General features: G+C 37.9%; 1 protein-coding gene across 1 annotated transcript in view; it reads left to right on the forward strand.

Annotated features, from left to right (window-relative positions):
- LOC137286467 (afadin-like) overlaps nucleotides 1-16,092 on the forward strand; it is a 71,900-nt gene that overhangs the window by 14,307 nt on the left and 41,501 nt on the right. The window contains exon 2 of the mRNA XM_067818356.1: nucleotides 5,058-5,250. Within this exon, the coding sequence (XP_067674457.1) occupies nucleotides 5,058-5,250 (193 nt within the window). The remainder of the gene's footprint in view (nucleotides 1-5,057; nucleotides 5,251-16,092) is intronic.

The raw sequence follows: 16,092 nt of genomic DNA on the forward strand, positions 1-16,092 counted from the left end.
GTTTTGTTACCAAGTTTATGTCAAATTAGATGAATAACATAAAAAATTCAGAAGTGGCGATATCTGGTCTTGTTAGTTGTAGGGAAAGCACAATCTACACTACCACGCTTCCTGTTGACTGCATTTCGGAGAAATGGTGATTGCAACTGTAAACATGCAGAAAACATAGCTGATCTTTCATTAAGATAAATTTTATTTCATTAGGTTAAGAAAAAATGGATCAAATCGTTAAAAACTGCTTAAAAATGGTGATAACTGGTCGCTAGCCAGTACAATTTTATCATGTTCAATTTGATGAAAGGTATTGCTATGTTTGAACTTTATGATTTTACATTTTTCATCCTTACTGTAATCTATGGGAAATCGGAAAGCAAGGGACCAGCTATTTTAGTTTGTCACAACTAACATGTTTTTTTTATGCATTTGCAATAAACTATTGAGCTGGTGGCCAGGGCAAAAAAAAAATCAGTACATTGAAATACACAGTGGAGTCGTGTTCATAATAAACGAAGGTCATTTGAACAGCTGTGGTAGACATGTATAATTGGAAAGCAATATTCACTCATTTTTCCCCCTTGATTTCTAATTTTATTGACAACCAACAGCTCATTTTGCAGAAAAAAGGACAATGTCACACTCAACCAGATACATTTAAGTCAAAGAAAACAAGTGTTTCACTGGCATCACATTGTGTCAAAGTCAAGATAACAAATTATTACAACTTTCATAGTTAAGATAACAAGTCATTTGACCCTATTATGTGATAGATATTTGATAGTATCTAAAGATACGGTGTTCTGTTCATGTCATAATTGCTGTTTTATCATGAGTTCGTGATGTAAACTCTAGATTGCTTCACTCTCATGATACTTAATGCTTTCCAAGGGTTTTGGTTTGGGTTATAATTTCCATTTACCCTCTTGACTTGTTGCTTTTTTTTGCCATGTGGCGTATGGTGATATATTTTAAGTGATGACTAATTTAGGACAGGTGAGATGACGATAACAGATAGTATGATAAAAAATATGCATTCTTAGATATTCAAAGGGTAAGAAGCGACTGTTTCAAATTGGTCTGTTGACAATTGCTGATGCAGCAGTTCTTTATGAATCGACAAAAAACTGCAGCCTCTCTACACAGTTCATCTTTTGTGTCTGATCATGTTAAACAGAACGCAAACACAGGTTACAGTAATCACTGGAACCAAATGTCAGATAATGTCAGTCCAGTTATTGTTAAATATCAGACCAACATGTGGTCATACATGGGTTAGAAGTTCGCTGCTATTATATTAGTCAGTTGATAGCATTTTTACTGACAATAAATAATTGGGCCACACATCCAACACAGGAGTGTTATTTTAAAGACAACATCTTTGATTTATCTGGATGTGTTTTATGTACCTTGATAAAATTGTGTCATTTTTGTTGGTTAGTTACAAAGGATAAATGCATCCTTTTCAAACTGATACATGTCCAGATACACTATAAGTATAAACATGATAAAGACAGACAGTTTTCTTGTACAAAGTGCATAGTTATTACAAACAACCCAAAGTGTCAGTTGGACCCTAAGTCATTTCAAGGGGCCTAAAGGACCAATTTGCAAGATAGTTAGGTTTGAAATTTACTTAAATTTAGGTAATTTAGGTCTTGTTCAAGTCTCAGTTGCGTATCTAATCTTAAAAACAATTCTGTGGCATGTAAAAGTGTGGATGTGTATATGTTTACAATTTGGAAAGTTCAATGGAAAAAAAAAGAAAAAGGACTTTTGGTAAAGTTGCTTGGTAGTTTCATTTTGATGATGGAAAAAATGAGGAGGAGGAATTGGTGAAGATGAAAGGGAATTGGTGAATGCTTCTAGAAGATATTTTGCACTCATTGTGATGCTAACTTAAGGCCACCTTGCTTTATGTGTCTGGACAACAGAATGTTAATGTTCCTGTAAACTTTAAATTGATGAAAAGTTAAAACAATCTAAAACTAGACATTAACGATGCAGACAAACATGAATTTTTTAGAAAACACAGTGTATTTTGGCAGTATTTGTATAGTCACCCTCCAGTGACTTCAGAATTCGCCGTTGATATTTCACAGATCAACACACATGCAGACAGGAAAACTTCATATATTATGCATATAGTTTTGTATGATCGTGATCTTAGATTATGCAAATGATTTTGTTGGCCATGTTGTACCAGTTCAACCTGAAAATTGTTTAGCAATGAATGCAATGTTTTGAGATATGAAAACCACAGTGAGATCATCTGTCAGAATCACATGTATATGCTGTAAGCAGCCTCGAGATCATGTGACCCAACATATTCTCAATGTCAACATGACTAATGAAGTGTGCCACGGTTCCCTTCACAACAATGGAAGAAATGGTGCAGATAATCCACGAGTCTACGACCAGTACATGTGATTAATGTTGCTAGATCATTGGTTGGAAATATTCCAGGACTTCAATGCCTTGTTTTGACCATATTCTGCCCTGAATGGCCAAATTGATACATCACTGTCATTGTTAAGATATCTGGCATTCAGAGGAAAATGATTATACTGTTCTGTCACAGTCTTGAATTATTTGATGGACTTCAGTTTTTGTCATAGTTCAGATTTGTTTGACTAAGATATTTTGTTTGTTTTTCAAAATTTAATGTGTTTGTCTTTTAAATACTTTGTTTATTATGCATGATGTTGTGTATTCTGTCTGCACTATTATGTCAACTTCCTGAAAACACAAAGAATGGGGAAAAATTGCTGTGTACTCTGAGGCTCTACCTATAATAATTCACTTGGTTTAAGGATCTGCTGATGTTTGTTCTCCACATATTTATTGAAATTTTCATGAAAAACTAGACCTGTGCACACAGTATGTTTCACTGCATGACCAAGAGAACAAGCATGGTGAACTTAGATGTCCTCTTGGATAAATGTCTTCACTTCATCTTTGTCTATAAAAAGCTCACATCAATTCATGATTGTCATCCTCTCTTCGGAAGAGTGATAGAGTAGCCTAGTAGTTACAGCATTCATTAAACATACAGGTTCAATTCCCGATGTTGGTACAATGTGTGAAGCCCTTGTCTGGTGTCCCTATTGTAATGTTGCTGGCATATAGCTATATCCCGAACGCACTCTTCTCTTCAGAAACTACTGGGGACACTACAAAGTAAGCTATAAGCTGAGTGAGCATCTTTTGATAAACAAGTGTTCCACATTCTTGTTCCATCTGATGAAATCTGAGTGTGAATTGGATTTTCAACTTTTTCAAAATGGCAGACAAAAGTCTACAGAAGGAAGTCTAATCTTTTACACTCTTTAAAATACTGGTGTGTCACACAAACCCTGAAACAAATGTATCCAAGAACGTCTATGCAAGTCTAGAATATATTTCAAGTCTAGATTTCCACAGTGTCTGTAAATTAAGAAAGTCTCTGTGCTCCTTTTCATTATACTTTATGATAATCTTTTATGAACAGGGGCGGTGTGGTAGCCTGATGTTTTAAGTGTTTGCTCATCACACAGAAGACCTGGGTTCAATTCCCCTCACGGGTATAATATGTGAAGCAATGTTTGCAATATGTTAATTGACTGGTACTGTCATTATAACCAGTACAACACTGGTAATGTGGAATGACATCAAGTTTCTGTTGCAAAAAAATGACAGATTAGTTACTGAAAGCCACAAGGGCCTGCAAATATTTGAAACTGCTGGCCTGATACAATGACAACCAGTGCTGGACCTACGGGCCAGAGATTATTTCAAATGCTGGTGTGAAGCCCATTTCTGGTGTCTGTCGCCTTGATATTGCTGGAATATTGTTTAAAGCGGTATAAAACTTAACTCACTTTTATGTGCTTTTTTCTGTAAAATGTCATTTTTTTCTCTTAAATGTTAGTCTAGTGTAAAACCTGAGGTGTGTAAGAAGGTAGAATTGCATAATTTTTATGTCAGAATGAGCTGTATTCTCCAGAGCTGCTCTCCTCTGATTTAAGTGAAGTTTAATACTTGGAATACTGGCTTGGTGCCATTCAGTCAGGGAAATAACTAAAGCTGTGGATAAATCAAGCATGTTTCAGGATGAGAGGTCAGTATCTGTATCAAACATCTCCATCACAACTGAAATACTCCTTGTAACTCAAGGTCGGGAGAATCTTTCAAACTAAAGTATATTTCCATTATGTGCTGATAATTTGTCACAATTTCATGTTTTGTCCCCAAGTATTACTTGAGTATATGAGTATATTTTGACATTCTCTTGAAAACTTGCTAGCTTAGTGATTTCTAAATTCGCTCATCATACCGAAGACCCGGAGACTCGGTTTTGATTGCCCACATGGGCACAATGGGGGGAAGCCCATATCTGGTGCCCCCCTCCTAGATATTGCTTAAAGTGGCGGATAACTTAACTCACCCACTCACGTCAACCAGCAGGCTGGAAAGTAGTCTGTCATGCAGACCTTACAACAGATATATTTAATAAATATGACGTTCTGCAAATCTGAGTTACTGCAGGAAACTGAACTTGAAAAGTGTTTCTTTGCTCATTTCATCTTATTTTGTTATGGTAGTTTTAGAACTGGTGTATTTGGGTTAAAATATGTTAATTTGAGAGAATAGACTTCACTTTGGTCAGGACGCCAACCTGACATAAATTTTTCTTGCTGATGATGTCTGACAGTTACTTAAACACATGCATGAACATTTTTTTAAAAAATAATAAAACTGAAAAGTAAAATGTCTTCCATATCATATCTTTAGTGACTTTGCAGGTTTCACAACGACATAAACGGGTTTGACTAGTGTCTCAAGGTAGATTGTGCAAGTTTTATTGACTACCTGAAATTTGTGTGTGTGCAGTTGTCTCTTAACACTGGTTGCATTGCGTGATTATTTTCAGTACAGTTGTTATCCACATCTCATGATCCAAGTGTAAGTTTGGAGATGCAGTGGTATGTTTTGACTTCATATTTCCAGCAAATAGACTGATAGTAGTAGGCCTCCTGATCAGGAGATGGCTCAGACTAATAGTCGCTATTCTATATTTTCAGAATAACCAGTTCCATGGAGTCGTCCGTTTCTTTTTCCAAGGCGGTGGTGCCAACGTCATCACAAAATGCATCCGTGTGGCAAGCGATGCCACTACAAGAGAAGTCATCGATGTCCTCATTGAGAAGTTTAGACCCGACATGAGAATGCTTCAACAGTGCAGATATGCTCTATATGAAGTACATGTTAATGGAGGTATGTACCATTTATATGGCGTTTCCCAATATCTGTCTTCTGCATGAGGCAGAGCCTGTTGAGTTAATTGTGTCTTATAGCTCCTGAAGGTAGGAGGGAAATAGGAGAATTAAAATAACTTTTATTATTGCTTTAAAGTACTGCCAACTTTTAAACATGTCATTACAGTACAAAACTAATTCTAGTTTTCTATGGCATTAGGTGTCAGACTTATATTAGTGCTTCAGGAAGTTTCATTGCACATGAAGATTGGTTCAAATTCCTCTTTGCCTTACAAGCTAGGTGTGTGCAAGTTTGTTATGTCTGTGCTAAGCTTTTCTTGGATTCTTATCAAATATCCTGAATTCATTGAAGTAGTAACTTAACTAGATAAGATGGAATTAGCTTTCGGCAGTCAGTAAAATGCAGGTGTTTTTTCTTAATATAATGTGATTGAGAAACAGGGCGTGATAATCATGTGTCATACTATCAAAGAAAGGATTTCGTGGAGATTTACTTTGCGTAGGTATTTTTATGACACTGAGTAAAGAAGGAAAACGAAATGTTTTATACAGTGGCGTTTCACTTTAATTCCTGTGCATTAGACATTTATGTTGCCATCAAAGAAAATAGTTTTCAAATTTCCACCTCATGTGATGCAGATATGTTATGCATGCTTGACAGCTGACTAAGCCCAGTTCACTGTGTCAGTTTGTTGCTGTTCTGGTTGGGACAAATGACAAATATTCTTCCCTCATCACTTCTGTTTTTAATAGAGAATTTTAAACTAAGAGTCTTTCCATGTTCCTCACTTTAGGAAAAAACTCCATCCAAAATCCACTTGAACAACAGATTTATTACTATTTTTCTCACTGGCTGTGTGTTCAGAAGCATCACGTACTGTAGATTTTTGGTGTATTGCAATTAATTTTGGTACAAAGATAATGGTGTCATTTAGAATCGAGACATTTTCCATATTTACTAGTAAATTTTGCAGTTATTTGTTAATGTTCTGAAGTGTTAGAAGAATAGAGGTTTGATTATGTGAGGGTGTCCGAACTATATGACTACTCTAGGAATACCAGCTTGCAGCTCGAGCCCTGCTGGAGACTACTTCAGATCTCTTCGTGATCACCTGACTTGGAGATCTAGATAAACAAGCAGTAGGAGTACATCTTTCACCAGTGTTGTTTATACTCAATACCTCTGTTTATTCCCTGTACTTACATGGCTGTGAAGACACCGGTGCTATACTTAATCAAACTAACGACCATTGTTTGGCACAGAGCAGCTTGTTTTTAACATGTCTGTGTCCAGTACGAGGTTCCTGGTAGATGTGGTATGTGAAACTGACCAAGATGTATTTCTCATTGAGTGGAGGACATGAAACAGGCAAAATGGCCTGTGAAATGGGCAAGTGTTTTATCCGTTAAGTTCTTTGTACTGTACAGGAAACTCATATTGACATTCTTATCGGGAAAAGTGGCGGGATCTACATGAAACGACTTGTACGCTGTGTGGTCAGTGTGGCTGTATGGAGTCTGTATGTATTCTACTCTTATCTAAGTGGTTGGATGATGAAATGAGAGCTCTTTTGTATTGGGTGGATATGGATGTAGAAACTTTCTAGTATGGATACCTCTAGTATGGATAGTGCTACTGAAATGTTTAGATGTGAGAGTTGGGAAATAATTTTTGTTAGTTTTCACCAATCTTGTGTTAGATGGGCATTTAGAAGTTGCGAGGGTAATACAAGACACCTGATATGAATGTGCAACTTTGTTATTATTTACACAAGATGTTTCTGGGCTAATACCTGGCCCTTCCTCATCACTGTCAATTTCACCTGAAAAGGCTCCCCAGTAGGATAGGAAGTGCCTGAACCTGCCTAAAATGTTGATTATCTTCACTTGGATTTTTCATGTTGTCCAGGTTGTCATCAACCCAGTGTTAGTTAAGTGCGGTCCATAAGAATATGTAATTTGTCCTCTCTGAAAGCCACTAGTTTCTGACTTATAGAGTTGTTTGTTTGGCAACCAGTGTATGTATGATGACTGACAGTCAAGTTTTATGCTCGTCTTTTCACATTTTTAAATATGTCTTGAGCAGGTGTTAACAACTTGATTGCCTCAGCATCTGTGAGCAATAATAGCTCTGGTTGTAAAACCTCACTGTGATAGGAGTGGGCATGCATGCATGGTCCACTAGTTGCTTGGTATGGTTTGTGTGTTTATGGTAGGCTTCCTGTCAACTGTGACTGCAGCTGAGGTAGGACACCCACTATTTATGCAAGTACGATTTTGTTGTAGTTACAATGAATTTTAGCCTCAGAATATGCAAATACAATTGCACTTGAATTTCTACGAAATGTGAAGAAAATTCATTAAAATTTGGATATATGGACAAAACCATTTTTTTGTGAATTAAATACATTTTTACTAAAAGTGTCTTGATCAGAATCCATCATGGCTGGAAGTATTTAGTTGACTGCTAATTCATGGTCAAACTACTAATTTTGATCCTTGAAACTACCATTTGCAACACTTTGGGTTTTTCAGTGAACAGTGTTAGTTCACAGTGCAACATGCTATCACCATTGCTGATTACATTGATGATTAGGTGGTCAGAAGGCTGCAGACAGGGGATGTTCATTGGATGAGCAGGGACTAGTTACGTCTAGGTCACATGACTGAGCGTATGTTCTGTTCATGAACCTCTTAATGGTCTGCCTCTTAACACCATAACTAACCTTTCATTACCGTGATCAACATCCCAACATCACAGCCAGCCTCCCAACAAGACATCCTGCTATCAAAACATCACAACCAACCCTCCATGACCACGACGGCCCACCCATTAGGACAACCACATTTCCAATATGTCACCCATCAAACTCAAAAAGTGACAACCAACAGCCTCCCAACACCACAACCAGCCTTCCAACAGCCCAACAAGCCTCCCATCCTCCTAACACCACAACTGTCACTAGAATCAGCCTCTCAACCTCAGAACCAACCTCCAGCCTCCCAACATCCCAACTGGCCTCCCAACATCTCAACACATTCAACAAGCCATCTAACATCTCAACCAGCTTCCCAATACTGCAGCAAGACTCCCACTATCACAACCAGCCTTCCAACCTCACTACCGGCCTTACAACCTCTTAACCAACCTTCCAACATCCCAACCAGCCTCCCAACATTGCCAGTAAACCTCCCCAGCCCAGAATGCCCTCCAGGCACCACTGAAAGTCCCATGTTTCTGCCAGGAGTGTGGTAGGTACGCCCATTCTGATTGCGCAGATGCCTGCAGGTGTATATCAAATGGTGAACAGGTCTGCTTTGGACATGGTAAAGAACAGATACAGGGCTATTTTCATCTACTGATTGACAACACAAACTCCAGTATTTGGCACCTCAACAATTTTAGCGTGTTGGTGTAGGATCTGTGAAGAAACTGGGTCTTGTTTGTCAAACATCTGATGTATCTTATCTCCATTCATCTTAATCATCACAAACAAGTACTTTTGCAACAGTTAGGTGTAAGCTTGGTAATGGTGTCTGTTTCACTTTCTGGTTTTCTATTCACCTCAACACTTGCTGTGAAGAGTCATGTCCCTTGATTGAAGGTTCAAATCCCAGGCCACTGATTATTTTTCAAGATTCGATAGCTCCATAGTCTTGTTAATTGATATCACTGGTAACTGTTTATGTCCAGCATCAATTCATTCTTTCCTCCCACACTTCTGATATTTCTGGAATGTTGTCCAGAGTTGGTTAGCTCTGTTCGTGGTATGTGTACGTATACCGTACTGAGTGTCAAAACTAGAAGAATTCAACTAAATTATTACAGTAATGAGTAGTTTAGTGAATATAGTTTTGCACAACTTTAGGGATATTCTAACGATATCGGACAGGGACACTAGAAATGGGCTTCACCCACTCTGCCCAAACCCAGGCCTTTGATGTGATGGGCGATGGCATTAACCACTAGGCTGTCTCAATATCCAACAAATTCTGAATCTATAGTACAATAACCATCTGTTTAAGATGATTTTGAAGCCTACTTTCTTTTGTGTGCATCGCTTGGCAATTTCAGATGTTGTTCTCATGAAAGGAATTTCCCATGGACAGCAAAACAGTACCTAATGGATTGAAATCTGTAATGATATCTAAGTAACCTTCCTTATCTGTTTTATGTATCCTAATGCACACCCCATGTAGACAGGTCCTGCTGGCAGTGTGATTGATGAAGTGATATGGCACTTGACATGTTCTTGCGACCCAGGGATTGTTTTGAGGTCCTCACTTGACCTCTTTGCAGATGAGAAGACAAGGGTATGTTGTGACAACCCTAGATACAGACAGAAGACTCCCACGTGTAATGGCAAAATTGTCCGTCAGGTTGATCTAAACACTTGCATGAGCTTTGACATTACCTGTAAATAAACCATTGCTTATTTATATACCATGAGCATTTCGTGAACTCAAGGTAACCTTTAGTTGGGAATATGTTCAGCTCCCAAGGTGTTGGTGCAAAACCTCAACAGGTTATAGACGTTAGATTTAATGTATATGGAAGGTCTGGTTTACATTTAAATGATATGGAATTTTGTTCCAAAATACTATTTGGGTAGAAGGTTTGATGTTTTAATAGCATATATTTTGCACCAGTGTCTATGAAGATACTGCTTTCTTCAGTCTTATTTATATATACACAGTAGATACAAACCCAGATTTATTCCAGACATTGTTAGTGGGTTGTGTTTATGCAGTCAGTAACATCAGCATCTTCATCAAACATAAGCAACATCATACTGTTCTGTGTTAGTGCTACTATTAAAAGAAATGAATCAAATAGAAATTGTTTCCTGATGAAAGAAGACATAGGATTGAATTCTGCAGTTGATGGTAGTAGAGACTAATTAGGTAGATGACAGGGGATTGAGTTCTGTTCTTGGAAGTCAGTGGAGGCCATTTAGAAAGAGGACAAGGGATTGAATTCCATTGTTGAAATTAATGGAGGACAATGAGAAGAGAAGGATTGCATTCTTTTGTTGAAGTTATTGGAGGAAAATGAGTAATATTCCACACTTTCAGAAGGGTTGAGTTTAGAAGGGATGGAATACTGCATGCCTACTTCATTAGCAGTCGCTGTTATGGATTAGATATTTGTATCAGGTAGCTACAAATGCAATAAGTGAGTGAGTTTAATTTCTGCCGCACTCAGTAATACTCCAGCGATACAGTCTAAGTAATCGAGTCTGGACCAGACAATCCAGTGATCAACATCATGAGCATCGGTCTGCCCAATTGGAAACGTGTGACATGTGTCGACTAAGGCAGCAGGCCTGGCCACCTGATCCCATTAGTTGCCTCTTACGATAAGCATATGGTCGCCTTTTATGGCAAGCATACATTGCTGAAGATCTATTCTACCCTGGTTCTTAATGGTTCGTAATACAGTAAAACATACTTAACAACATAAGTAACATATCCTTGACAAGTTTGGAATTTTTCCGGAAAGTTGCTTCTCAGTCTTCACAAAAGATATCCCCAGCTGATTTTCCATGTCACCTCCAACTTCTTTGGCTCAGTATATACAAGCTCATAGTCCTTGATTGAGACTGATAGAGTCCAAACTTGATTAGTTGTCTTTGTTATTTTTAAATATGTACTCAGGGTCTGTAAGAGAGGTCAGAATAGACAAATAACTGTACCAGCCACCAAGAATATTCATAACTCCCACAAACAGTGTGTATAGCAGTGTGACAGACATGTAGTGCTGGCAGATTAACGTATGTAAACTCCCAGCTTCCTGTTGAGATTCCTCTTCCTACACACTGATTACTGCCAGCTGATTACCTGGGGGCGGACCAGCTTGTCCACCACCCACCTTACCTGGTAGACTGAACCTCAATGTTCTTCCTGTTTAGTCGTCAGTAATACTTCCTATTTTTAGTTCCTGTTTTGTTGGTTTGATATAGGAATAGACATCATGTAAGAAGTTCACAGTGACAGTTGACCGGAGGTTTGATTGATTTCACAGAGTGTGAAATGACATGGGTACTATGTGTAATGCCCATTTCTGGTGTCTACCACCATGATATTGCTGGAATATTGCAGAAAGCGACACAAAACCATACTCACTCACTCACTCACTCACATCCATCCTTCCATCCAGGGATTGCATCATCAACAGACTGCAATTCCTTTTTGTGCAAACATTAAACTCTGCGCAAATTTAAAGTTATGTCCTGAATTAACAATGTAAATATCACACAAAGTACACAGTCTAGACTACCAGTTGTCTTCCATGAGGTTGCGGTAGCTGAGCAGGCTAGGCAGCTGACTTTGTGTGCTGGCGTTTAGGTGCCTGACTCTGAGGATGCGGGTTTGAATCCCGGATGGGACTCAACCCAAAAAGTACTAGAATGTGTACTTTACTAAGAAAGTGAAATCCCAAATATGACCTATGTTGCATAAATATCAGCATGTGTTCTTTATTGAACTCACTGTATGCACACCCTGTCTATGGAGTTGGCTATTTCAAGACAAGCGATGCTTAAGCAGTGATTAGCTGGTGATTTAGTAGGCAGTTCTCATGAGATTTGACAAACTGTTAATTGATTTGAGACATTTGAACTGATAGCGAGTAAGTTGATTGACAGTTTATCAGCTCAGTGAGAGATTACAATTTGACACCCCTCACTGTGTGGGTTAGTGTGATGGGGAAGTTGGCTTCGGCCCTTTCTTTTATCAGCATGATGAAGCATGGCTTCATTTACCTATATAAAACATGCAGTACTACATGCAAAGTGTATTTTCATTTGGTTCCCTGCCTTTCTTTTAATGCAATAATTGTTATCAACACATTGTTCTTTATATTTTCTATTTCATGTTGAAGTTCAGTCAAATAACTGTGCTGTTTGAGCCTTAAGAATCATAAGCAGGAACACCTTCACAAAATATATTGAAATCTGTCACTGAATGCCCTTTTGGAATTGTAGTGACAACCTCTGAACCATTGGACAGCCAGGAAAATAGGATTAGGCGTCAATAAACGTGTTAGCATATAACACAGTGTTTTTTACAGGACCAAATTTTTATTCAGGACACAAAATGGAAGTAGTTCATTCAGGGAACAAAATGACATGGAAAAGTACCAGAAAATAGGATTGGACTCCTGTAAACATGTAAATATACAAGAGAAATGAGCAGTCAGCATCTTCACATTTTATGCCAGACGGATACTGTTTCCCTGAATACTGGTTCTAGTGTTAGAGCAAAGAAAGCAGTAAACTGCTCCATCAAGCAGTTAAACAATTAGGAACACTTGCTCCCAGCCCTCATGCTGGATGACATTGTTGTTTCCCAGTGACGTAAGAAATGCCTGTGTTAGTAAACCATGATGTAAGACCATGGCTGATGAATTTTTCATCAGATGATCCATCACCCATTTCAGCATCACTGATGCTATCAGCCATCAAACAACAAACAGCATTCAACTATCTGGGCCACCATAGCCTTGCTCCAAGGCTGTACTGAAAGCTGAGCCAATGGGCACAGAATAATTCTATCCCTCTAAAAGGCAATTCCAGATAAGTGGACAGTACAGCCTTGTCTAAGGAAACCAGTATTATTTTTAAGAAATTGTCATTTAAACTATTAATTTTTATGTTAGAGACTTGTGCAAGTCTACAGTTACCTCTACAGCGGCAAATATCAGAGGATGTATTTTCATGGTGCAGGTGTCTGCTGTGTCTTAGATCACCCTGCAGGATAACACTTCTTCTATGTGAATGGCTTCAATACAGAGTCGTGTAGGTTTCAATTTTGCGTGTGAAGAAATTGGTGAGAGCTAAGGCAGTGAAGGCATGTTTTACAAGATTGCAGGTATGATTGAGACATCTGTTAGCTTACGTCAAGTAATGTAACCTTGTATAAACATTGCTTGCAAAAAATATGGGCCTAGATAATGCAGCATTCTATTTTGCTGTGACAGATTTGGACAATTACCTAGGGATATTCTGACCCAGTGATTGCATACAAATAGTGACTTTGTAGTGAAGGATGCTCTGAAATATTTACCCCTTTATATAAAAAAGTTTTGTTTTCACCGATCCAGATGGCAATACAGTAGAAATACTGTATGTTTAAACCAAATTATTACCCAGTGATGCAAACATAATTTTTCAAATGGTGAAATAATAGGTATCATGAAAACTGAAAATAATTGGCTATCATGTGTTCATTTGAAGCCGAAAAACTTGCTCATTATGGATACTCTTAGATCTTTGGTTATGTTAACATATTATTGATGTTTGTTGTAGTTTATGAGTTGGTTGGTTGTCATGGTTACAGCATGGACTATATATATATATATATATATATATATATATATATATATATATATATATATATATATATATATATATATATATATATATATAGTATATATGCACACAAGATACATACGTGATGATGTTGGAATATTGGTAAAGGTGGCATAAATCTAAATTCACTCCCTCACTAATAATCACTAAAGAACTTCCTGGTACAGATCACGTGATTACAACATGCTGATTCTGATGGGCGCCTTAGGCTTGAATGTTTGGCCGACAGCTATCTCCTGAATGTGTAGTCTAAAGGTCAGCATGTCATGTGACACTTGACCTCTGTGGAGCAAGGTCAGATGACATGGTCATGTTTGTGTTGCTTTGTTTTATCTGTCAAGGTGCAAGTGTATTACTATTGTCTAAACTTCCATGTCAGGTCCAAGATAATCAAAATAATCAAAGATAACACCTTGTCTGCCACAAAGACAGTTGGCATGAAATCTGTCACCTGTATTTAGGGCTATTGCCTCTTTGGTTTGTGATAAGATTGTTGATAAAATGTTTTAAGAGCTTAGCATCTGATAGTCTGCTTGAAATGAGCTGATGCCCCTGCTGGTAAATCATGAGTATACTTTAGAGCAGGCAGAAGTTAAGTCTGTCACACAGTCCCTCAGTCAACATGAATTGAAGTTTAAGTGATTTATGTTGCTGTCTTGCCAATTTTATTATGAATTTGAGACAAATGTATTAAATATCAAATCAGTTCAGCTCGTTATTTCGGAGATTACTTAGGAAGGTCCAATGTTAGTAGAAATTCGTTGTATTTAATTTTGAAATGTACCTGAAGCTAAACATAGCTTTGAACTTTTCTGAAATCCAAGTCTTTTGTTTAAAACCATACATGTAACAGTGCTTTTGTAACTTCATACCAAAAACCAAATGTTCTGTGGTGCCTGACATTACTATTTACTCATAAGATTCTTAATCTTTATATATATTTATGACTATGAAATGAAAAGGGTGTCTGAATCTCTCTCAGTCTTCTCACATGGTAGCATGTCATTCTGACTCTCGGACTGCTTTCCTTGTGGGTGTATCTCTCTGAAACACATGCATGACTGGTTTATATCGCACATCGATCTCCTCAGCTGGAGTTTACATCATTTAAAGTTTGGTCATTGCTGACAACGATATCACCTTTTGAACTGTGATTGAATCTATGAGTGGGAATATGCCATGTTTTTATAATACTCATGACTGTGCATGTGCTCTGTGCATGTGTGTGTAGCTGCACCCATTTGAGTCAATAACTGTTATCAATTGCAGCAAGCTCCACCCTTGCAGTTCATGTTTGCAATGTGACAGAAACATGTCCCCTTTGATGGCGGACTGTGTTGGATGTAGGGAAATAGACTTATAGGTTTGGGAGAGAGTGACACTTTGGATGTAGGAAAATGGGTGAGATTCTTGGAAATATGCTGCTGGTGTAGAGGGTCTTTCACATAGGGAAATAGTGAATGAGTGAGTGAGTGTGGTATTCCAGTAATATCACAGCAGGGTATGCCAAAAAAGGGCTTCACACTTTGTACCCATGTGGGAATTGAACCCAAGAATTCAGCATGATGAGCAAACAGTTTAACCACTTGGCTTCCCCACTGTTCCACGAGAGGTTCTTAGAGTGAAAACTGGAAGAGTTGAGGTTTCAAGACGTCATGTTTGAAGGAAATGTGCATGACAGTCGTGTGCGGATATTAAGCAAGGAAATTGGTTCAACATTAAATGTCATATATGAATTGGTTTAGTCATATTTACAGATTATTGTGCATGTACAAGGTGCAAAATGAGGTTTGTGAGTGTGTTGGGTTTAATGCGATATTCAGAGTGTATCAACTTAATGTGAGACCAAAACCTGAGTTGATACGGACCTGAGATGTTCACCACTTTGGTGAAACCCATGAAAATGGAAGTAATATCAAGACAAGCTGGGATTCGAACTCGCAATCAGAGCTTCTTGTGTGCCCAAGGTACATAACTGAGGACAGCAACATTTATGCCATTGATTTCCTGATTGTGTGACTGATGTTTAAGTAGGCCTATGTAGTTCTAGAGTGATTGAAGGGTGAATGGGATTTTACCCCTCTTAGTCATATGTTTATGTCCTAAACAGCAGTGTCAACAAGTTTAATTTGCAATTTTACATTTTTCTGCATGGCTGCCATATTTTGAGGTCATTACAACAGTACAATACTGTGATCTTCTTCATCTCCATACATAATCACTGCTTCACTTCATTTGCATTGTGGTATGGGCTGATGGACATACTTGAAATTCAGTAGGAAATGTGTATTTTAAAGTAAGCTGGACAAATGATTTTGAACACACCAGTAATAAACGGTTCAATATTTATTTATAGTCCCTGACAGTTGTCAAACTTATTCCACAAGTGCCTTAAGTTAGTCCTCCCAACCCAGAGTACAGCGTAGAAGAACAAATTGAATAGAGTTGGACTTTCCTAGCTATAGGAA

The sequence above is a fragment of the Haliotis asinina genome, chromosome 6, assembly GCF_037392515.1.
Source record: "Haliotis asinina isolate JCU_RB_2024 chromosome 6, JCU_Hal_asi_v2, whole genome shotgun sequence".
Lineage (NCBI taxonomy): Eukaryota > Metazoa > Mollusca > Gastropoda > Lepetellida > Haliotidae > Haliotis > Haliotis asinina.